Raw genomic sequence first — 24,345 nt, forward strand, 5'->3', positions numbered from 1 at the left:
ACGGGTGTTAGCGAGCGGTCAGTGTACTCACACAGACGGGAGTTAGCGAGCAGTCAGTGTACAGAGACAGGAGTTAGCGAGCGGTCAGTGTACAGACACACAGACAGGAGTTAGCGAGCAGTCAGTGTACAGGCACAGACAGGAGTTAGCGAGCAGTCAGTGTACACACACACACACAGGAGTTAGCGAGCAGTCAGTGTTCAGACACACAGACAGGAGTTAGCGAGCAGTCAGTGTACAGACACAGACAGGAGTTAGCGAGCAGTCAGTGTACAGACACAGACAGGAGTTAGCGAGCAGTCAGTGTTCAGACACACAGACAGGAGTTAGCGAGCAGTCAGTGTACACACACAGACAGGAGTTAGCGAGCAGTCAGTGTACACACAGACAGGAGTTAGCGAGCGGACAGTGTACAGACACAGACAGGAGTTAGCGAGCAGACAGTGTTCAGACACACAGACAGGTGTCAGCGAGCAATCAGTGTACACACACAGACGGGAGTTAGCGAGCAATCAGTGTACACACACACAGACGGAATTAGCGAGCAGACAGTGTACACACACAGACGGGAGTTAGCGAGCAGACAGTGTACACACACAGACAGGAGTTAGCGAGCGGTCAGTGTACAGAGACAGGAGTTAGCGAGCGGTCAGTGTACAGACACAGACGGGAGTTAGCGAGCGGTCAGTGTACACACACAGACAGGAGTTAGCGAGCAGTCAGTGTACACACACAGACAGGAGTTAGCGAGCGGTCAGTGTACAGACACAGGAGTTAGCGAGCAGACAGTGTACAGACACAGACAGGAGTTAGCGAGCGGTCAGTGTACACACACAGACAGGAGTTAGCGAGCGGTCAGTGTACACACACAGACAGGAGTTAGCGAGCGGTCAGTGTACACACACAGACAGGAGTTAGCGAGCGGTCAGTGTACAGACACAGACAGGAGTTAGCGCGCGATCAGTGTACAGACACAGAGACAGGAGTTAGCGAGCCGTCAGTGTACAGACACACAGACAGGAGTTAGCGAGCAGTCAGTGTACGGACACACAGACAGGAGTTAGCGAGCGGTCAGTGTACAGACACACAGACGGGAGTTAGCGAGCAGACAGTGTACACACACACAGACAGGAGTTAGCGAGCGGTCAGTGTACACACACAGACAGGAGTTAGCGAGCGGTCAGTGTACACACACAGACAGGAGTTAGCGAGCAGTCAGTGTACAGACACAGACAGGACTTAGCGCGCGATCAGTGTACAGACACAGACAGGAGTTAGCGAGCGGTCAGTGTACAGACACAGACAGGAGTTAGCGAGCGGTCAGTGTACGGACACACAGACAGGAGTTAGCGAGCGGACAGTGTACGAACACACAGACAGGAGTGAGCGAGCGGACAGTGTACGAACACACAGACAGGAGTTAGTGAGCAGACAGTGTACAGACACAGAGACAGGAGTTAGCGAGCGGTCAGTGTACGGACCCACAGACAGGAGTTAGCGAGCAGACGTGCCTGGTTTCTCTGTGCTGTCCCTCAGAGACACGAATCGGCCGGTACTGTTACCGTCTCCGTGCTGGTTGAACGCCAGCATTTTGATCTCGTACAACGCCGAGGGTTCTGGGAACAGAAGCAGAAAGGCATCAAACTGGGGTCAAATCAATCAGGAAAACAAAGCGATAAACTGCGGAGGCTGGAAACACTCAGCAACTGCGGAGCATCAACGTCACCCTGCTCTCTCCTGAGCTGCAGGACCCTCATCCTACACTCTTACCCCCTCCCCCCATCCTCAGCTCGTTAGGGTCCCAGCCATGGCTCAATGGGTCACATTCTCGCCCGAGTCAGCAGGTCATGGGTTCGAGTCGCACTCCAGAGACTTGAGCACAAAATCTAGGCCGAAACTCCCAGACCGCCGCACTGTTCGAGGGGCGGTACTGAGGGAGGGGCGGTACTGAGGGAGCGCCGCACTGTCGGAGGGGCGGTACTGAGGGAGCGCCGCGCTGTCGGAGGGGCGGTACTGAGGGAGCGCCGCGCTGTCGGAGGGGCGGTACTGAGGGAGCGCCGCGCTGTCGGAGGGGCGGTACTGAGGGAGCGCCGCGCTGTCGGAGGGGCGGTACTGAGGGAGCGCCGCGCTGTCGGAGGGGCGGTACTGAGGGAGCGCCGCGCTGTCGGAGGGGCGGTACTGAGGGAGCGCCGCGCTGTCGGAGGGGCGGTACTGAGGGAGCGCCGCGCTGTCGGAGGGGCGGTACTGAGGGAGCGCCGCGCTGTCGGAGGGGCGGTACTGAGGGAGCGCCGCGCTGTCGGAGGGGCGGTACTGAGGGAGCGCCGCGCTGTCGGAGGGGCGGTACTGAGGGAGCGCCGCGCTGTCGGAGGGGCGGTACTGAGGGAGCGCCGCGCTGTCGGAGGGGCGGTACTGAGGGAGCGCCGCGCTGTCGGAGGGGCGGTACTGAGGGAGCGCCGCGCTGTCGGAGGGGCGGTACTGAGGGAGCGCCGCGCTGTCGGAGGGGCGGTACTGAGGGAGCGCCGGTACTGAGGGAGCGCCGCACTGTCGGAGGGGCAGTACTGAGGGAGTGCCGCACTGTCGGAGGGGCGATACTGAGGGAGCACCGCACTGTCGGAGGGGCGATACTGAGGGAGCGCCGCACTGTCGGAGGGGCAGTACTGAGGGAGCGCCGCACTGTCGAGGGGCAGTACTGAGGGAGCGCTGCACCGCCTGCCCGTGGCGAGCTCTGACCGACGGGTGCGAGCACCGCACTTACCCAGGTGAGCGATGGTGAAGGTGGTGGCAGCGGCGGACAGGAGGGCCGGTCCCAGCAGCCGGGGGCTCTGCACCTTCCTGTGGTACAGCTTGTATCCTGCGATCAGGCCCTGCTGGGCCGGGCGCTCCCAAAACGCCTGGACCGCCGTGGAGTTCCACACCCGGGTGAAGAACGTCACCGCGCCTGGAACTGATGGAGCGACAAGGTCAAACATTTGGACACCAGACCGACGGATCGCTCGCCCCCTCCCCTCCGCCAAAAGCAACTGAATCAAGTTCTGTGGGCGCCTCGCGAGTCAGGTGATGGCTAGTAAACTCTGGAAGGCAGCACAGCCTCCCCCGACGTGCCAACACCAACCAGCAGGGGTCACTGGTGTCACATGCTCGGGAGGCTGAGGTGACTCTCGACCTCTGGGTGCCAAAGCTCTCCACCACCGGGGGTCTCCCCCCGCCTCATGTCTGGATCTGTCCCAGACTCATTGATCGGGTTTGATTGCTCGGGGGCCCGACAAGCACCCCCACCGCTCATCGATTGCTGGCTGGTTGAGATGAGATAACTCGGGCAGGCCTTTCTCAGGTCCCAGCCCTGGCTCAGTGGGAAGCTCTCTCGCCTCAGAGTCACAAGGTCGTGGGTTCGAGCCGCGCTCCAGAGACTTGAGCACAAAATCCAGGCCGTCACTCCCAGTGCAGTACTGAGGGAGCGCCGCACTGTCGGAGGGGCGGTACTGAGGTAGCGCTGCTCTGTCGGAGGGGCAGTACTGAGGGAGCGCCGCACTGTCGGAGGGGCAGTACTGAGGGAGCGCCGCACTGTCGGAGGGGCAGTACTGAGGGAGCGCCGCACTGTCGGAGGGGCAGTACTGAGGGAGCGCCGCACTGTCGGAGGGGCGGTACTGAGGGAGCGCCGCACTGTCGGAGGGGCAGTACTGAGGGAGCGCCGCACTGTCGGAGGGGCAGTACTGAGGGAGCGCCGCACTGTCGGAGGGGCAGTACTGAGGGAGCGCCGCACTGTCGGAGGGTCAGTACTGAGGGAGCGCCGCACTGTCGGAGGGGCAGTACTGAGGGAGCGCCGCACTGTCAGCGGGGCAGTACTGAGGGAGCGCCGTACTGTCGGAGGGGCAGTACTGAGGGAGCGCCGCACTGTCGGAGGGGCAGTACTGAGGGAGCGCCGCACTGTCAGCGGGGCAGTACTGAGGGAGCGCCGTACTGTCGGAGGGGCAGTACTGAGGGAGCACTGCACTGTCGGAGGTGCCGTCATTTGGTTGAGACTTTAAACCGAGACCCCGTCTGACCCTAAAAGATCCCACGGCCACTATTGGAAGTAGAGCAGGGGGAGTTCTCCCCGGCGTCTTGGGTCAATATTTATACCTCAATCAACATCTCTAAAAACAGATGATCCGGTCTGCTGTTTGTGGGAGCTTGCTGTGCGCTAATTGGCTGCCGCGTTTCCCACATTACAACAGTGACTACACTTCAAAAAAAGTACTTAATTGGCTGTAAAACCACAGCAACAACAACGTGCATTTATATAGCACCTTTAACATAGTAAAATATCCCAAGGTGCTTCACAGGAGCGTAAATCAGACAAAGTTTGACCCCGAGCCACATCAGGAGATATTAGGACAGGTGACCAAAGGTTTGGTCAAAGAGGCAGGTTTTAAGGAGCGTCTTAAAGGAGGAGAGAGAGGCGGAGAGGGTTAGAGAGGGAGGTAAATCACTTTGGGACGTCTGGAGGTGGTGAAAGGCGCTATATAAATGCCAGTTCTTGTGCTCCGGGTCTGTACGGTTCACTGAGTGGGGCCGGAGTCTCCTCACCTTCCCCTGTTGTGGTGGCTGTGATGAGCTGGGACTGCCTGCTGGCTCCCAGGGGCGAGTAGGCTTTGACGTACATGGTGTAGGCGGTGGCGGGCTCCAGGTTGGTGAAGACGTGCTGGAACGTTGTCTTGCTGACGGCCTCCTGGAACTCCTTACCGTCCGGGTCTGGAGAACGAGCGCAGGCAAAACACAGGGTCAACCGGCAGACTGGGCAGGTCAGGCCTCACATTCCCCCGGCAGCGTGGCAAGGGCCAGAATCCCAACCCCAGCTGCCCCGACCCCACCCTCACCCCCCACTAAACCCCCCTAACGTAAGAAAACTACCGGGCACTTGGTCTAAGCGTTAAACAAAGCTTTAATCAACTGTTTTACAACATGGAGGTCTAGTTGTGTCCTTCACTAGTTCCTGTTAAAGAATGTCCTGCGCAAGCTGGGCCCGAGCCCGAGTATTTATACTCTCCCTGGACAGCGCCAGCCGCAGAGTATTATTTCATAAGTCATTTTCACATGAATGACTGATTCATGTCACCCACCCCCCCCACCCCAGCTAACCCTCCCCCACCCCCGGCTAAAACTCCCCCCACCCACGACTAAACCCCCCCACCCCCCGGCTAAACCCCCCCCACCCCCGGCTTAAACACCCCCCCCACCCCCGGCTAAACCCCCTCCACCCCCCCGGCTAAACCCCCCACCCACCCCCGACTAAACCCCCCCACCCCCGGCTAAACCCATCCACCCCTGGCTAAACCCATCCACCCCCGGCTAAACCCCCCCACCCCCAACTAAACCCTCCCCACCTCCGGCTAAACCCCCCCACCCCCAACTAAAATCCCCCCACCCCCAACTAAACCCCCCCCACCCCCAACCAAACCCCCCCCACCCCCAACTAAACCCCCCCCACCCCCAACTAAACCCCCCCCACCCCCAAATAATTTCCTGGGGCCAATATTTATCCCTCAACCAACATCACTAAAACAGATGATCTTGTGGGAGACTACAGTCTCCCGCGTAAAGAAATAGGCAACACAGCGAGCTACAAGAAATAGGTCGTTACTCTAACTCTCACAATGCAGTACTGAATTCGTAAAGCCCGCGAGCCTGTGATGACTCACGGATTGGTCACCTGCTGGAACCTGATTGGTTTTCCTTCTCTCAGCAGCAGGCAAGTCTGAACATGCCTTATTCCTCTCAGCTTGCAACTGTCTTGCAGGGGGAGGGGAATACAGCAGTTAAAAGGGGATTATACAGGTTTATCTACATACACAGTGTTTCCCCAATGTGGCAACGCCACATACGCCCCCCCAGAATCCTCGTTAACTGTAAAAGTCAGTCTCTGCGGAGGTTTGACCAAATGGCCGTAGCGGCTGTAGTAGCCATCTGGCGTGTGAGGAGGGCTGTCTGGGAGGTCGGCCGGTTGGTTCGTCGGCTGGTCTGGCGGCTGGTCTGCCGGTGGGCTGGCTGGACGGGCTGCCGGCGAAGGTGGGGCGGTGGCCGGGAAGTAAGGTTCTGGCGTGTCTTGGTCCTCTTGTGGGGCCGCTGCCAACGCGGGAGGTCTGCCCCGCCGTGGGGGGAAGAGCCGGACGAAACGGGAAGCTGAGGTCCAGGTGCGCCGGTTTGAGGCGGTCTACTGAAATAAGGTCCGGCTTCCCGCCGACGTCGATAAGAAAAGCTTTGTCCCCCGTCTCCAATACTGAGAAGGGGCCGGTGTATGGTGCCTGCAGCGGGCCTCTGTGCGCGTCCCGGCGCACGACGACGAACTCGGCATGTCGTAAGTCCCGAGGCACGTAGGACGGCTGCGGGCCGTGTTGCGAAGTGGGCAATGGACGGAATTGCTGGGCTGTGTCCTGGTGCAGGGAAAGCTGTCTGGCGGCCGACCACGGCTCCGTTGTCAGGGGGAGGAAGTCGCCTGGTACTCTGAGCGGTTGGCCGTAGACCATCTCGGCCGCGGAGGCCCTCTTTGGGTGCGGTGCGCAATCCCAGGAGGACCCAGGGTAGTTTGTCGATCCAACTGGTGTCGGCCAGGCTGGCGCGGAGGGAGGCTTTCAAGGAACGATGAAAGCGCTCGCACAGCCCGTTGGCCTGCGGGTGGTAGGCTGTTGTCCTGTGCAACTTGGTGCCGAGGACGGCAGTGATGGCATTCCACAAGTGGGAGGTGAACTGGGGGCCTCTGTCCGAGGATATGTCGGTCGGCACGCCGAACCAGGCCACCCATGTCGAGACGAATGCTCGCGCGACGTCGGTCGTGGTGGTGGTGGAGGCGAGGGGAACCGCCTCGGGCCATCTGGTGGTGCGGTCGACGATCGTGAGCAGGTGTGTGAAACCGTGCGACGGCGGCAAGGGGCCTACCAGATCGACGTGGACGTGGTCGAAACGCCTCTCGGGCACCGGGAAACACTCCAATGGCGCCTTGGTGTGCTGCTGGACCTTAGCGTGCTGACACGCCACGCATGTGTTGGTCCAGTCTCTCACATCCTTGTGGAGTCCAGGCCAGACGAACTTGGCGGACATGAGTTTGTGAGACGCACGCATCCCTGGATGTGAGAGGCCGTGGATGATGTCGAAAACTCGCTTGCGCCAGGCGGATGGGACGACCGGCCTAGGCGAGGGGACTGAGACGTCGCACAGGAGGGTTGTGCCGGCTGCGTGGAAGTGGATGTCGGCCAGAGTGAGGCTGGTGGTTGACGTCCTGAGGGCCTGGATCTCCGCGTCGGCGGCCTGGTCACTCGCCATGCTGGCGTAGTCGACGCCCAGGTGCACTGCGTGGAGCGAGGGTCTTGAGAGGCAGTCGGCCACCAAATTGTCCTTGCCGGCGACGTGGCGGATGTCCGTGGTGAACTCCGAGATGAAGTTGAGTTGGCGCTGTTGGCGCGCGGACCAGGGTTCGGTTACTTTGGCCATGGCGAAAGTGAGCGGCTTGTGGTCCACGAATGCGGTGAATGGCCGGCCTTCCAGGAGGAAACGGAAGTGCCGGATTGCCAGGAACAGGGCCAGGAGCTCTCTGTCGAACGTGCTGTAGGCCTGCTCGTTCTTGCGCAGCTGTCGGCTGAAAAATGCCAGTGGCTGCCACGCGCCTTCGACCCACTGTTGCTGGACAGCGCCGACGGCGTAATCCGAGGCGTCCGTGGTGAGGGCAGTCTTGGCGCCCGGGATGGGGTGGGCCAGTAGTGTGGCGTTGGCCAAGGCGCTTTTGGTCTGGTGGAAGGCTGTCGCCATCTCGCTGGACCAGGTGAGTTGCTCTTTGCCCGTTTTGCCCCTGGTGGCTTCGTAGAAGGGGCGCATGAGTGAGGCGGCCTTGGGCACGAAACGGTGATAGAAATTGACCATCCCCAAAAATTCCTGCAGCGCCTTGACTGAGGTGGGCTGGGGAAAGTCCGCCACCGCCTGCACCTTGGAAGGTAGGGGAATGGCTCCCCTTGGCGAGATTCTGTGGCCGAGAAAGTCAATTTGGGCTGCTCCGAACTGGCATTTGGCCGGGTTGACGATTAGCCCGTGTTGGCTGAGGCGCTGGAAAAGAGCGCAAATGCGCGATGTGCTCGGCCTTGCTGGTGCTGGCCACGAGGATATCGTCCAGATAGACGAACAGGAAGCTCAGGTCCCGTAGGACGGAATCCATGAGCCGTTGGAAGGCCTGTGCGGCGTTCTTGAGCCCGAAGGGCATGCGCAGGAACTCGAACAGTCCAAAGGGGGTGATGACCGCCGTCTTCTGGACGCCTGCGTGGTGGACGGGGACCTGATGGTAGCCGCGAATCAGGTCGACCTTGGAAAAGACGGACTTTCCTGCTAGGTGTGCCGAGAAGTCTTGGATGTGCGGAATGGGGTATCTATCGGGCGTGGTGGCGTCGTTGAGCCGTCTGTAGTCACTGCAGGGGCGCCAGCCACCGCCCGGCTTGGGCACAATGTGGAGGGGGGACGACCAGGAGCTGTTCGAGCGGCGGATGATGCCCAGTTTCTCCATCGTGGCGAATTCTTCCTTGGCCACCGCCATCTTGGCTGGGTCCAGGCGTCTGGCTCGGGCGAACACTGGTGGTCCCGTAGTGGCGATGTGGTGCTCGACACCATGCTTGGCTGCCGCGGCTGAGAAGGTCGGTTGTGTGAGCCTCGGGAAATCTGCAAGTAGGCGGGCGCAGTCGTCATCCGCCGGGGCAGAGCAGGACCCGACGAGGGCCGGGCTGTTGCTCTGCTGGCAGGCCAGTGAAGTGAAAGTTGCTGCGTCGATCAGGCGCCTGTCGCGGACGTCGACCAGGAGTCCGTGGGCGCAAAGAAAATCGGCGCCCAGCAAGGGATATGCCACCGAGGCCGTCACGAAATCCCACGTAAATCGCTGGCTGTTGAAACAAACCTCGGCCCGTCGCTTTCCAAAAGTAGCGATGGCTGCGCCATTTGCCGCCACGAGGGGTGGGCCGCTGCAGCCTGCCTGGATGTCGAGCTGGGAGGCAAGAATTATGCTGCATTGGGCTCCGGTGTTGCAAAGGAATCTGCGCCCTGAAAGGGAGTCGGTTATGTACAGCAGTTTACCTGCAGTGCCGATGGCCATCGTGGCGGCGGGGGTGCGGTCGAGCGGGCCTAGACGGCGGCGCGGGGAGGGCGCGTTGGGCCGGGCGGCCATCTTGGTTTGATCGAAAGAACAGGGTGCTCTGCAGCGTTGGGCCTTGTGGCCGAAACGCGCGTGGTAGTAGCATAGTTCTGCGGCCTGACGTGGCGGCGCGCGCTCGGTGGTGTCGGGGAGCCTTGCGGCTGCACAGCCGAGTTGGGCGACGGCGAAGACTTTGTCCGCGGCGGCTGCCAGTTGTACGCAGTCCGTGATCGGGGACCCCGCGAGGGCAGTCTGTACCTGCTGAGGAAGCAGGCTGAGGAAAAGGGCCCGAAACAAGAAGCACTGCGGTTCAGAGCCCAGGAGCGCAAGCATCCGGCTCATCAACTGGGTCGGGGTAGAGTCGCCGAGGCCTGGTAGTGAAAGAAGCCTGCGGGCCCTCTCCTCCCTGGACAGGCCGTAAGCCTGCAGCAAGCGGCCCTTAATGGTTGAGTACTTGCCGGTCTGTGGTGGGTTCCCCAGCAGGTCGAGAACTTCGGCGGCGGTGGAGCTTGCTAGTGCTGAGACTACGTGGAGGTTCCTTTCTTCATCGTCTTGAACCCTGCGAAGGGTGAACTGGGCCTCCGTGTGCGCAAACCAAGCTGGTGTTTGGTGTTCCCAGAAGGTGGGGAGCTTCAAGGACGCGGCGCCGGCCGACATCGGGCTGCTGCTGGTTGCCATCGGGTCGTTGCTGGCCTCTGTAGGGCTACGTGAGTCGGGGGCTTCGGCCGCTGACATTCGGGGTCACCAATGTGGGAGACTACAGTCTCCCGCGTAAAGAAATAGGCAACTCAGCGAGCTACAAGAAATAGGTCTTTACTCCAACTCTCACAATACAGTACTGAATTGAAGGGTAGTAGGGAAAAACCGGGGAACTACAGGCCAGTGAGCCTAACATCAGTGGTAGGAAAATTACTGGAAAAAATCCTGAGGGACAAAATTTGTCTCCACTTGGAGAGGCAAGGATTAATCAGGGATAGTCAACATGGCTTTGTCAAGGGAAGATCATGTCTGACTAATTTGATTGAATTTTTTGAGGGGGTGACTAGGTGTGTGGATGAGGGTAACACAGTGGATGTGGTATACATGGATTTCAGTAAGGCCTTCGATAAAGTCCCGCACAGGAGACTGGTCAAGAAGGTAAGAGCCCATGGAATCCAGGGTGCCTTGGCACATTGGATACAAAACTGGCTTAGTGGCAGAAGGCAGAGGGTGATGGTCGAAGGTTGTTTTTGTGACTGGAAACCTGTGGCCAGTGGGGTACCACAGGGATCGGTGCTGGGTCCCTTGCTGTTTGTGGTCTACATTAATGACTTGGATATGAATGTAAAGGGTATGATCAGTAAATTCGCGGATGATACTAAAATTGGTAGGGTGGTAAATAGCGAGGAGGGTAGCCTCAGTCTGCAGAACGATATAGATGGGTTGGTCAGATGGGCGGAACAGTGGCAAATGGAATTTAACCCGGAAAAGTGCGAGGTGATGCACTTTGGGGGGTCTAACAAGGCAAGGGAATACACAATGAATGGTAAGACCCTAGGCAAGACGGAGGGTCAGAGGGATCTGGGTGTGCAGGTACACAGATCCCTGAAGGCGGCGGAACAGGTGGATAAGGTGGTAAAAAAGGCATATGGGATACTTGCCTTCATTAGCCGAGGCATAGAATATAAGAGCAAGGAGGTTATGATGGAGCTGTATAAAACACTGGTTAGGCCACAGCTGGAATACTGTGTGCAGTTCTGGTCGCCACACTACAGGAAAGATGTGATCGCGTTAGAGAGGGTGCAGAGGAGGTTCACCAGGATGTTACCAGGGCTGGAGCGCTTCAGCTATGAAGAGAGACTGGGCAGATTGGGTTTGTTTTCCTTGGAGCAGAGGAGGCTGAGGGGGGACATGATTGAGGTGTACAAAATTGTGAGGGGCATAGATAGGATGGATGCTGAGGAGCTTTTCCCCTTAGTAGAGGGGTCAATAACTAGGGGGCATAGATTCAAGGTAAAGGGAGGGAGGTTTAGAGGGGATTTGAGAAAGAACTTTTTCACCCAGAGGGTGGTTGGAGTCTGGAACTCACTGCCTGAAAGGGTTGTGGAGGCAGAAACCCTCACAACATTTAAGAAGCATTTGGATGAGCATTTGAAATGCCATAGCATACAAGGCTACGGGCCAAATGCTGGAATATGGGATTAGATTAGACAGGGCTTGATGGCCGGCATGGACACGATGGGCCGAAGGGCCTCTATCTGTGCTGTATTACTCTATGACTCTATGAATTCGTAAAGCCCGCGAGCCTGTGATGACTCACGGATTGGTCACCTGCTGGAACCTGATAGAAGGAAAACCAATCAGCAGCAGGCAAGTCTGAACATGCCTTATTCCTCTCAGCTTGCAACTGTCTTGCGGGGGGAGGGGAATACAGCAGTTAAAAGGGGATTATACAGGTTTATCTACATACACAGTGTTTCCCCAATGTGGTAACGCCACAATCTGGTCATTTATCACATTGCTGTGTGTGGGAGCTTGCTGTGCGCAAATTGGCTGCCGCGTTTCCCACATTACAACAGTGACTACACTTCAAAAAGTACTTCATTGGCTGTGAAGCGCTTTGGGACGTCCTGAGGTGGTGAAAGGCGCTGGAGAAATGCAAGTCTTGCAATTCTTTATCTCACGTTACAGGAGAGGGGAACTGGGAAGAGGGACGTCGGGGAGTGGGGGGGGGGGGGGGAAGGGAGGGTTGGGGTGTGGGGGAGGGTTGGGGGGGGGATTCAGGTGCGGGGTGGGCGGGGGCAGTGACGGAGGCCTGGGCCGTGCTGTGATCACACTTCTAGTGATGCCCCTCGGCCTGTGCGAGCATCTCCCGGGGGGCACACTGGGCGCTGGCGGACGCGGAATAGGGAATGATGGTCACCTACCCGCTGCCTCCCGGATGTGCAGGACGTAGCCGATAATCTCCTCGGTGACGGCGAGGGCGGGCTCCCGCCAGGATAACTGGATGGCGTTGCGGGACACAGCGGCAGCGCTCAGATCCTCGGGGGGTTCAGGCAGCTCCTGGGAGAGGGCGACAGCGAGCCGCGCGCTGGCCTGGTTGGTGCCGGCGCTGTTCTTGGCGATGCACTGGTAGATCGCCTCGTCCGACGAGGTGATGCGGTTTATAATCAGCGTGCTGAAAGGAAGAGGCAGAGTTACAGGCCCTCGAGCCGAATCCACAAATAAATCCCCCGCCCCCAGGGGGCACCAACTCTCCGCGGGGACCGGACACTCTCCTGTACCCCCGCGCGGGACCTCAGTACTGAGGGAGCGCCGCACTGTCGGAGGGGCGGTACTGAGGGAGCGCCGCACTGTCGGAGGGGCGGTACTGAGGGAGCGCCGCACTGTCGGAGGGGCGGTACTGAGGGAGCGCCGCACTGTCGGAGGGGCGGTACTGAGGGAGCGCCGCACTGTCGGAGGGGCGGTACTGAGGGAGCGCCGCACTGTCGGAGGGGCGGTACTGAGGGAGCGCCGCACTGTCGGAGGGGCGGTACTGAGGGAGCGCCGCACTGTCGGAGGGGCGGTACTGAGGGAGCGCCGCACTGTCGGAGGGGCGGTACTGAGGGAGCGCCGCACTGTCGGAGGGGCGGTACTGAGGGAGCGCCGCACTGTCGGAGGGGCGGTACTGAGGGAGCGCCGCACTGTCGGAGGGGCGGTACTGAGGGAGCGCCGCACTGTCGGAGGGGCGGTACTGAGGGAGCGCCGCACTGTCGGAGGGGCGGTACTGAGGGAGCGCCGCACTGTCGGAGGGGCGGTACTGAGGGAGAGCCGCACTGTCGGAGGGGCGGTACTGAGGGAGAGCCGCACTGTCGGAGGGGCGGTACTGAGGGAGAGCCGCACTGTCGGAGGGGCAGTACTGAGGGAGAGCCGCACTGTCGGAGGGGGCGGTACTGAGGGAGCGCCGCACTGTCAGAGGGGCAGTACTGAGGGAGCGCCGCACTGTCAGAGGGGCAGTACTGAGGGAGCGCCGCACTGTCGGAGGGGCAGTACTGAGGGAGTGCCGCACTGTCGGAAGTGCCGTCTTTCGGACGAGATGTTAAACCGAGGCCCCTTCTGTTCTCTCAGGTGAACATAAATGATCCCAGGGCCACTATTTCTAAGCAGAGCAGGGGGAGTTCTCCCCGGTGTCCAGGGGCCAATATTTATCCTCAACCGACATCACTAAAAACAGATGATCTGGTCATGGCTGGTTTCGGCCCTCATTAGCACACGGGTTTCGAAGCAATGTGCAGCCGCGGATAAATCAGCACGGGTTGGGGATCGAATGCGCGCGAGTCGGGGTTACATCTGGCCGTTGTGTTACACACCGAGGCAGCAGGGCGAGCTGAAGGTATAAAGAAACCTGGCCGTTCACAAGCCCGAAATCTCAATGTTCCTGATTGAACCTGCCCCGCCATTCTGGTGCAGACCAAGTGATAGAATAGTGTTAGCCCCGTGAAGGGGACATCGGGCGTTATACAGTGGGGTTCACTGACAGTGCATTGCCCCCCGCGCCCCAGGCTCGGGACCAGTTACCGGCGGCCGGGGTCACCCGTTGCCATGATTACCTGTTGCTGTGGGTCAGTTTGATGTTCTCGTTGGGCGTTGAAAGGACGTTGCCGTTTTTCAGCCAGACCAGGTGCGGCTCGGGGACGCCCTGGGCCACGCAGGTGAAGACCGCCGTACCTCCGGCCGGCTTGCTGACCGACTGCGGCCACTGCACAAACTCGGGAGGAGCTGCGGGCGGAAGCAGAGTGAGTTAATCCCGAGGGCGGGGCTGGGGGCCACGGGTCAGCCCGTTCCCAACGGCAAAGAGTGGCCTCGTCCTGAGGGAGGGGGCCGTGGAATCCCTTCAGCTTAGCCCCTCCAACATCTGTCTGACCAACTTACCCCTGACCCCCAACATCTGTCTGACCATCTTACCCCTGACCCCCAACATCTGTCTGACCATCTTAACCCCAACATCTGTCTGAGCATCTTACCCCTAACCCCCAACATCTGTCTGACCATCTTATCCCCAACATCTGTCTGAGCATCTTACTGCTGTCCCCCAACATCTGTCTGACCATCTTATCCCCAACATCTGTCTGAGCATCTTACTGCTGTCCCCCAACATCTGTCTGACCAACTTAACCCTAATATCTGTCTGTGCATCTTACCCGACCCCCAACATCTGTCTGACCATCTTACCCCTGACCCCCAACATCTGTCTGACCATCTTACCCCTGACCCGCAACATCTGTCTGACCATCTTACCCCTGACCCCCAACATCTGTCTGACCAGCTTACCCCTGACCCCCAACATCTGTCTGACCATCTTACCCCTGACCCCCAACATCTGTCTGACCATCTTACCCCCAACATCTGTCTGTCCATCTTATCCCCAACATGTCTGACCATCTTACCCCTGACCCCCAACATCTATCTGACCCCCCAACATCTATCTGTGCATCTTACCGCTGTCCCCAACATCTGTCTGACCAACTTAACCCTAATATCTGTCTGTGCATCTTACCCCCAACATCTGCCTGACGATCTTACCCGAGCCCCAATACCTGTCTGACCAACTTACTCAAGCCCCAATATCTGTCTGACCCCCCAACATCTGTCTGACCATCTTACCTTGACCCCCCAACATCTGTCTGACCATCTTACCCTGACCCCCCCAACATCTGTCTGACCATCTTACCCCTGACCCCCAACATCTGTCTGACCATCTTACCCCTGACCCCCAACATCTGTCTGACCATCTTACCCCTGACCCCCAACATCTGTCTGACCAACTTACCCCTGACCCCCAACATCTGTCTGACCATCTTACCCGAGCCCCAATACCTGTCTGACCAACTTACCCAAGCCCCAATATCTGTCTGACCCAACATCTGTCTGGCCATCTTACCCCTGACCCCCAACATCCGTCTGACCATCTCACTCCTCATTCCAACATCTGTCTAACCATCTTACCCCTGACCCCCAATATCTGGCTGACCATCTTACCCTGACCCCCCCAACATCTGTCTGACCATCTTACCCTGACCCCCCCAACATCTGTCTGACCATCTTACCCCTGACCCCCAACATCTGGCTGACCATCTCACCCCTGACCCCCAACATCTGGCTGACCATCTCACCCGACCCCCCAACATCTGTCTGACCATCTCACTCCTCATCCCAACATCTGTCTGACCATCTTACCCCTGACCCCCAACATCTGGCTGACCATCTTACTCCTCATCCCAACACCTGTCTGACCATCTCACCCGACCCCCCAACATCTGTCTGACCATCTCACTCCTCATCCCAACATCTGTCTGACCATCTTACCCCTGACCCCCAACATCTGGCTGACCATCTTACTCCTCATCCCAACACCTGTCTGACCATCTCACTCCTCATCCCAACACCCGGGCTCTTCCTGTTCTGAGCATGGGGCTCAGTACCAAACACGGCGATGCAGTCACTCACCGAGTCATTGGGCGAGAGTGGAACCAGAGATTTAAAAAAAAGGCTTTACAGCGTGTTGCTGAAAGTTAGCAAATCTCTGGCGCGAGTCAACCCCAGGTATCAGTTCCCAGCGTCGCTGGAATCTGAATCGGGCATCTGCGGGTGTTGTGTTGCGGAGGTGAGGGAGAGGTCAGTGGCGGCACTGTTGGAGCTGGGCTAAAGCGCTGTCCGTATGTTAAGAGTCGGCAGGTTGGGAACGGTGGGGGAGAATTACAGCCCGCCAACACTGGCGGCAGCGTCCGATGCGATTCCCAAACTAAAGAGTGCTTCATCATGTGCCTTTGAACATGTACTTCACCCTGTCTCGAGGGGTCTCTCTGTGCTGGAAGGGCAGCGCTAATTTATTACTTTTAACCGAAAGGCTCACAATCGATTCTGGTCGTTGTGGCCCCTTCAATTCTCTAACTCTTCACTCCAGAACGCTGGCACGACAAAAGAACCAGGCAGACAATAGGGGCCGGGGAATCTCTCCTCCCTGATCTCCCCCCCAGCCCGCGCTCCCCATTATCTGTCGGCGCTGTGGAGAATCCGCTTTGTCTGGCTGCTCATTCTTTCCAAGCCCCCTTTGTGCAAGTTCAGGGTGTGGAGGGCAGGGGTCGCGACCTGTCTCAGGGACCCTGCTTTGACACAGTCCGGTGAGCACTTTGTACGCGGGAGGTACCCCAGCTGTCCGGGCAGCTGCCCGTGAGAATACTTTGGGCTTTATTATATTTTAAAATTAAAACAGGTCAGTAATGGTCGGACTGCCCCTCTCTCAGTGACAGAGGCACCCCGCTAGATTTCACCAACAGCAGAGGACAACTTCTGACTTTAAACTTGGTAACTCCCTCCCGAACCCTCTCCGCCTCTCGCTCCTCCTTTAAGACGCTCCTTAAAACCACCTCTTTGACCAAGCTTTTGGTCACCTGCCCGAATATCTCCTTACGTGGCTCGGGGTCTGATATACGCTCCTGTGAAGTGCCTTGGGACGTTTTACATTGCACAGGATATACGGCACAGAAAGAGGCCATTCGGCCCAACCAGTCCGTGCCGGTGTTTATGCTCCACTCGAGCCTCCTCCCGTCTTTCCTCATCTAAATCTATCAGCGTAACCCTCGATTCCCTTCTCCCTCGTGTGTTTGTCCAGCCTCCCCTTAAATCCATCGATACTATTCACTTCAACCACTCCCTGTGGTAGCGAGTTCCACACTCTCACCACTCTCTGGGTAAAGAAGTTTCTCCTGAATTCCCTATTGGATTTCTTGGTGACTATCTTATATTGATGGCCTCTGGTTCTGCTCTTCCCCACAAGTGGAAACATTCTCTCTGTATCCACTCTATCAAAACCTTTCATCATTTTAAAGACTTCTATTAGGTCACCCCTCAGCCTTCTGTTTTCAAGAGAAAAGAGACCCAGCCTGTTCATCCTTTCCTGATATGTATACCCTCGCATTTCTGGTATCATCCTTGTAAATCTTCTCTGCACCCTCTCCAGTGCCTCTACATCCTTTTTATAATATGGCGACCAGAACTGCACGCAGTACTCTGAGTGTGGTCTAACCAAGGTTCGATACAGGTTTAGCATCACTTCCCTACTTTTCAATTCTATCCCTCTAGAAATAAACCCTCGTGCGTTAAAGGCGCTCTATAAATGCAGGTGGTTGCTGGACTGGCGTCACTGGCTGGGACCTCGGAGAGTGAGTGACACACGAACGTACCTTGCACCACCAGCCGGCCCTGGGCCGTGCGCCGCACTCGAGTTCCCGGCTTGTTGGCCGCACAGACGTAAACCCCCGAGTGATGGACGGTGACATCGGAGATCATCAGATTCCCTGTCCCGAGCACCTCGATCCCATCCACGCCGATCGATCGTCCATCTGGCATGGAACGGGAACAGGAAAACCAGGAGTTACAGACTGGGAGTGAGTTACACAGAGTCTGGGAGTGAGGAGTCTGGGAGTGAGGAGTCTGGGAGCGAGGAGTCTGGGAGCGAGGAGTCCGGGAGGGAGGAGTCCGGGAGGGAGGAGTCCGGGAGCGAGGAGTCCGGGAGGGAGGAGTCTGGGAGCGAGGAGTCCGGGAGCGAGGAGTCCGGGAGCAAGTTACAGTCTGGGAGTGAGGAGTCCGGGAGTGAGTTACACGGAGTCTGGGAGTGAGTTAGAGTCCGGGAGGGAGGAGTCCGGGAGTGAGTTACATGGAGTCTGGGAGTGAGGAGTCTGGGAGTGAGGAGTCTGGGAGTGAGGAGTCTGGGAGTGAGGAGTCCGGGAGGGAGGAGTCCGGGAGTGAGTTACATGGAGTCTGGGAGTGAGGAGTCTGGGAGTGAGGAGTCTGGGAGTGAGGAGTCCGGGAGGGAGGAGTCTGGGAGCGAGGAGTCCGGGAGCAAGTTACAGTCTGGGAGTGAGGAGACCGGGAGTGAGTTACACGGAGTCTGGGAGTGAGTTAGAGTCCGGGAGGGAGGAGTCCGGGAGTGAGTTACATGGAGTCTGGGAGTGAGGAGTCTGGGAGTGAGTTGCAGAGTCCGGGAGTGACGGGTCCGGGAGTGAGTTACACGGAGTCTGGGAGTGACGAGTCCGGGAGTGAGTTACACGGAGTCTGGAAGCGAGGAGTCCGGGAGCAAGTTACAGAGTCTGGGAGTGAGTTACAGAGTCCGGGAATGAGTTACACAGAGTCCGGGAGTGAGTTACACAGAGTCTGGGAGTGAGTTACAGAGTCCGGGAATGAGTTACACAGAGTCCGGGAGTGACGAGTCCAGGAGTGAGTTACACGGAGTCTGGGAGTGACGAGTCCGGGAGGGAGTTACACGGAGTCCGGGAGGGAGGAGTCCGGGAGTGAGTTACACGGAGTCTGGGAGTGAGGAGTCCGGGAGTGAGGGGTCCGGGAGTGAGTTACACGGAGTCTCTCTAGTTCGGGAGCTTGCAGTTTTCCGGTTATCTTGGTTGCTCCCAGACTGGTACAGTGGGGAATCCGGAGCCCGAGCCCAGCAGCAGGTTACTGGGACTGTCCCGGCGAAGCACGTTACCCCCGCAGGTCGAGCCTGCGCCCGACACCGATTCTCCAGCGCTCACCGAGCCTGCTCCACGATACGATGGGCTTGGGATTCCCCGTGGCGATGCATTCCAGGATGGCGGTCTGGTGGATGGTGAGGGTGAGGTTCTGGGGCCCCGACAGGATCACAGGCTCCTGGTCGGCTCGCGGAGACCAGACTGGGAGGGGGGAAACAAAATGAACACCAGTCAGACTCGGCGAGTCAGAAACAGCGTGCGGTTCGGCCCCAGAGAGCCGGGAGTGGGAATCTCGGCCGTGACGGTGAGGGTGAAGCCGGCGGTGGTGGTGATGATGATGGTGGTGGCTCAGGCTGGGGTACAGACCTGACAGACTCAGCGTAGCCTCCTGACTGGCTCTGGTGTTTGCGATGTTGACAGCTACACAGCGGTACGAGCCGAGGTCTTGCTGCCGCACTCTGGTGATCTGCAGTACGCCCGTCGGTAGCAGAGTGTACCTGGAAACCAAGGAAGAGGCACTCAGCCCGGGTCATAGCAAACCCGCGGGGAGCACTGAGAGACACAGCCACTCCACGTCCCTAAGCCCCTCACAGCCAATTAAGTCCTTTTTGAAGTGTGGTCACTGGTGTAACATGGGAAACGCTGCAGCCAATTTGCGCACAGCAAGCTCCCACAAACAGCAATGTGATAATGGCCAGGTCATCTGTTTTAGTGATGTTTGTTGAGGGATAAATATTGGCCCCAGGACACCGGGGAGAACTCCCCCTGCTCTTCTTCCAATAGTGGCCGTGGGATCTTTTACACCCACCTGAGAGGGCAGACGGGGCCTCGGTTTAACGTCTCATCTGAAAGGCGGCCCCTCCGACAGTGCAGCGCTCCCTCAGTACTGCCCCTCCGACAGTGCGACGCTCCCTCAGTACTGCCCCTCCGACAGTGCGGCGCTCCCTCAGTACCGCCCCTCCGACAGTGCGGCGCTCCCTCAGTACTGCCCCTCCGACAGTGCGACGCTCCCTCAGTACTGCCCCTCCGACAGTGCGATGCTCCCTCAGTACTGCCCCTCCGACAGTGCGATGCTCCCTCAGTACTGCCCCTCCGACAGTGCGGCGCTCCCTCAGTACCGCCCCTCCGACAGTGCGGCGCTCCCTCAGTACCGCCCCTCCGACAGTGCGGCGCTCCCTCAGTACCGCCCCTCCGACAGTGCGGCGCTCCCTCAGTACCGCCCCTCCGACAGTGCGGCGCTCCCTCAGTACCGCCCCTCCGACAGTGCGGCGCTCCCTCAGTACCGCCCCCTCCGACAGTGCGGCGCTCCCTCAGTACCGCCCCTCCGACAGTGCGGCGCTCCCTCAGTACTGCACTGGGAGTGTCGGCCTGGATTATGGGCTCAAGTCTCTGGAGTGGGACTTGAACTCACGACCTTCTGACTCAGGTGGGAGTGCTACCAACTGAGCCAGGGCCAACATCATTTACAAAAATAAATAAAATATAGAATGAAACCCCAAGGGGAGCCCTAACTCCAGGGTTCTGCTGAACAGGAGTGACGAGGCTCACAGGGATAATATAAACACATGGAAACATGCAACTATCTATCCATAGCAATATGAAAATCTGACATCTGCTTGTACTGTCTGTGAACTATTGCCATTATAAATGCTGAAGCCTCCATTTACAATGGAATCTGGCTATGTAAACAGTCACGCTGCAATGCCACTCTCTCAGGAGGAGCCTCAGTGCCACATCTGGTGGGAGGGTGTAATTACAGCGTGACAAGTTTACATAAGATGTCACCATTATGAATGTTGGCATCGAAATTTATAATGGAAATACAAAAATGACAGAATATGTTACCTCACCGCCCCTCCCGCCCGTCTCTAACCCCCACTTCACCCGAGGACATCTCCTGAGCTTGACTGCCCGTGTGATTGACTCAATAGTTATAAATATTTAAGTCGGTCGCGAGCCTGTCATTTACCTGGCGTCATCCATGTTCAAGGGAACACGATTGAGTTCCCACGTTATCGTGGCTTCGGGAATACCGTAGATGTGACACTGGAATCGGGCCACTCCACCCAGCTGCACCTTCATGGACTGAGGGTGGGTCTGGAATCGAGGCAGAGCTGGACGGGAGGGGCGAGGGGAACAAGAAGGGTCATCATTAGATCTCACTCAGCGAACTCACAAAAACATTTCACGGAGCATATTTCAGACGGGGCAGAGAGTTTTGCTGAGTTACAGAAAGTCAGAGAGAGGGAGATGGACAAGGGACGAGAGGGAGAGAGTGATAGACGGGGGGGGGGGGGGGGAAGAGTGAGAGAGAGAGAGAGAGAGAGAGAGGGAGGGAGGGAGGGAGAGAGAGGGAGGGAGAGAGGGGGAGGGAGGGAGAGAGAGGGAGAGAGGGAGGGGGAGGGCGAGGAGGGCGAGGGGGGGGGGGGCGAGGGGGGGGGGGGGCGAGGGGGGGGAGGGCGAGGGGGGGGAGGGCGAGGGGGTGGAGGGCGAGGGGGGGGGGAGGGCGAGGGGGGGGGAGGGCGAGGGGGGGGAGGGCGAGGGGGGGGAGGGCGAGGGGGGGGGAGGGCGAGGGGGGGGGAGGGCGAGGGGGGGGAGTGCGAGGGCGAGGGGGGGAGGGCGAGGGGGAGGGAGAGGGGGCGAGGGGGGGGAGGGCGAGGGGGGGGAGGGCGAGGGGGGGGAGGGCGAGGGGGGGAGGGCGAGGGGGGGAGTGCGAGGGCGAGGGGGGGAGGGCGAGGGGGCGAGGGGGGGGAGGGCGAGGGGGGGGAGGGCGAGGGGGGGAGGGCGAGGGGGGGAGGGCGAGGGGGGGAGGGCGAGGGCGAGGGGGGGGAGGGGGAGAGGGGGAGGGCGAGGGGGGGCGGAGTGGATGGGGGGAGGGGGAGAGGGGGAGGGCGAGGGGGGGGGCGGAGGGGATGGGGGAGGGGGAGAGGGCGAGGGGGGGCAAGGGCGAGAGGGGGGAGGGCGAGAGGGCGCGGGCGAGAGGGGGAGGGCGAGGGGGGAGAGGGCGAGAGGGGGGGAGGGCGAGAGGGGGGGAGGGCGAGAGGGGGGGAGGGCGAGAGGGGGGGAGGGCGAGAGGGGGGGAGGACGAGAGGGGGGGAGGGCGAGAGGGGGGGAGGGCGAGAGGGGGGGGCGAGAGGGGGGGAGGGCGAGAGGGGGGGAGGGCGAGAGGGGGGGAGGGCGAGAGGGGGGGAGGGCGAGAGGGGGGGAGGGCGAGAGGGGGGGAGGGCGAGAGGGGGGGAGGGCGAGAGGGCGAGAGGGCGAGGGGGGGGGAGGGCGAGAGGGGGGGAGGGCGAGAGGGGGGGAGGGCGAGAGGGGGGGAGGGCGAGAGGGGGGGGAGGGCGAGAGGGGGGGAGGGCGAGGGGGGGGAGGGCGAGAGGGGGGGAGGGCGAGAGGGGGGGAGGGCGAGGGGGGGGAGGGCGAGAGGGCGGAGGGCGCGAGGGGGAGGGCGAGAGAGCGGGGAGAGAGGGGGAAAGCGAGAGAGCGGGGAGAGGGAGAGGGAGAGGGGGAAAGCGAGAGGGGGAAAGTGAGAGAGCGGGGAGAGAGAGAGATATATATGGAGAGAGAGCCAGAACATCTGCCAGTAATTTCTGGGGGTTCTCCTGAACTCCCACCATAAATTTGGTCGAAATCCCGGGTCGTGGCGGAGACGGGGAGCCCCGCAGAAACTCCACCTCTTGGGATTACACAGAAAGAGGCCGTTGGGCCCAACTGTTCGGTGCTGGTGTTCATCCTCCTGTATTCCAATCCCATGGTCTGCCTGTTCCCAAATCCCGTTACCCCCCTTTCCCCCAACACCCTCTCTAACCTCTTCTTCAATACTGACCTGGTCTTTGCTCAAGTCACCAAGTCTGCTCGTACATTCCACAGCTTCGGCTGTCTGTGAAGAGCTCTGTCCTGATCTCTTACCTTGTATCTGCGGCCCCTCGTTCTAGACTCTCATCGACTGGAAATACTCTGCTGCTACCCAGTCTCGCCCGTCCCGCCATATATTGAGACATCTCGATCAACTCCTCCGTTACAACGAAAACAGACCCAATTTTTCCAAATCTTTGTTTTGTATTTCCCAGAGAGTGAGTCTGTGCTGCCCCCTCTCCCTAACTTCAACATCCTCCCTGTAGTGTGGAGCCCAAAACGACACACACACACGTGTGACTCAGTACCGCCCCGACCTGAACCACGCAGGTGCACCGTTCAATAGCTCCGCTCCCCGCTCCATCCCGCCCTCGCTCCATACGTGCACAGCCCCCAAGGTGCCAGTGGAGGGAAAGGAACGGAGGGAGGGAGCAGAGTGAGTGAGCGAGGGGATGGAGAGAGTGAATGGGGGAGTGAGGGGACAGAGTGAGTGAGGGAGTGCATGAGCAGGGGATGGAGCAAGCGGTCAGGGCGAGGGGTCAGGGGGCGAGGGGTTGGGGGGGGGGGCGAGGGTTGAGGAGTCGGGGGCAAGGGCGCCAGGGGTCGGGGGGGGCCAGGGGTCCAGGGATTTGGGGGGGGGGGGGGCGAGGGCTCGGGGGGCCAGGGAGTGAGGAGTCAGGGGCCAGGGGTGAGGAGTCGGGGAGTGGAGTCGTCGGGGGGCCAGGGGTATGAGGGGTCGGGGGGCGAGGGGTTGGGGTTCCGGGGGGCGAGGGGTCGGTGGGTCAAAGGGGCTTGGAGCCAGGGAGTGAGGAGTCGGGGGTGAGGGGTTGGTGGGGCCAGGGGGCGAGGGGTCAAAGGGGCTTGGAGCCAGGGATCGGGCTACGTACTTGCCACTTGGACCCTGGCCTTGCGGCTGAGCAGGAGGCCGAAGCGGTTGCGAGCGGTGCAGTCGTACTCCCCAGAGTCCGACTCGTTGTTTTCCTTCTTCTTCTGGAAGTTTCTGATGCAGAGCGAGCCGTTGGCAAGCAGCGAGACCCGGGGGGTTCCGCCCAGCGCCGTCCCATCCTTCCGCCACGTGATGGTAATGGGCTCCACTCCTTCCACCTGACAGTTCAGTACGAGCGGTCGATCCCTCACCGCGGTCACATCACTGGGCTCCTCCACAAAGGACAGCTCCGACAACAGTCCTCCTTCTGCAACAAAAAACAACAGCAAGTGATGTGACAGCGGTACACAGCGCCGCTCAGACCCCATCTGTGTTCAGGTCTGGGCCCCACACCTCAGCAAGGATATACTTGGCCCAGTATCACTCTGGCAGATTCACCAGTGATACCGGGTATAAAAGTGTTAAATTCCGAGGACAGGCTGCACAGACTGGGCTTGTGTACCCTCGAGTTTAGAAGATTAAGGGGTGATCTACTCGAGGTGTTTAAGACGATGAAAAGATTTGATAGGGTAGAGAGAGAAACTATTTCCTCTGGTGGGTGGAGTCCATCAAGGCTGTTCCTGCCAAAGCCCATGTACACTGTCCCATCAAACACTTCCAGGGCAGGTACAGCACAGGTTAGATACAGAGTAAAGCTCCCTCTACACTGTCCCATCAAACACTCCCAGGGCAGGTACAGCACGGGTTAGAGACAGAGTAAAGCTCCCTCTACACTGTCCCATCAAACACTCCCAGGGCAGGTACAGCACGGGGTTAGATACAGAGTAAAGCTCCCTCTACACTGTCCCATCAAACACTCCCAGGGCAGGTACAGCACGGGTTAGATATAGAGTAAAGCTCCCTCTACACTGTCCCATCAAACACTCCCAGGGCAGGTACAGCACGGGTTAGATACAGAGTAAAGCTCCCTCTACACTGTCCCATCA

At 59.3% G+C, this 24,345-nt stretch overlaps 1 protein-coding gene across 1 annotated transcript; it reads right to left on the reverse strand.

Moving 5' to 3' along the window:
• LOC147086384 (immunoglobulin superfamily DCC subclass member 3-like) lies at window positions 1-23,974 on the reverse strand. The gene is made up of 10 exons (XM_085978452.1): window positions 23,361-23,974; window positions 20,591-20,735; window positions 18,988-19,118; window positions 18,685-18,822; window positions 17,341-17,499; window positions 13,708-13,876; window positions 12,046-12,296; window positions 4,567-4,731; window positions 2,756-2,944; window positions 1-1,616 (listed from the first exon to the last, which is right to left on the reverse strand). Exons 1-10 carry the CDS (start codon window positions 23,725-23,727, stop codon window positions 1,495-1,497), a joined length of 1,836 nt encoding a protein of 611 aa, XP_085834578.1. The 5' UTR covers window positions 23,728-23,974; the 3' UTR covers window positions 1-1,494.
• Window positions 23,975-24,345: the final 371 nt, after the last annotated feature.

Source organism: Somniosus microcephalus, unplaced genomic scaffold, assembly GCF_052327205.1.
Source record: "Somniosus microcephalus isolate GS21.2 unplaced genomic scaffold, FLI_Smic_1.0 unresolved_chr7, whole genome shotgun sequence".
Lineage (NCBI taxonomy): Eukaryota > Metazoa > Chordata > Chondrichthyes > Squaliformes > Somniosidae > Somniosus > Somniosus microcephalus.

Bases quoted from the DNA above. Each gene is read 5' to 3' on its own strand.
- LOC147086384 (XM_085978452.1), bottom strand. From the start codon at position 23,727: ATGGGGTCTGAGCGGCGCTGTGTACCGCTGTCACATCACTTGCTGTTG. The intron at 20,736-23,360 runs GTACGTAGCCCG...CCTCCCGTCCAG, and splicing joins GGCCAGGGTCCAAGTGGCAA to CTCTGCCTCGATTCCAGACC. The intron at 1,617-2,755 runs GTAAGTGCGGTG...TTCTGTTCCCAG, and splicing joins CTTCACCATCGCTCACCTGG to AACCCTCGGCGTTGTACGAG.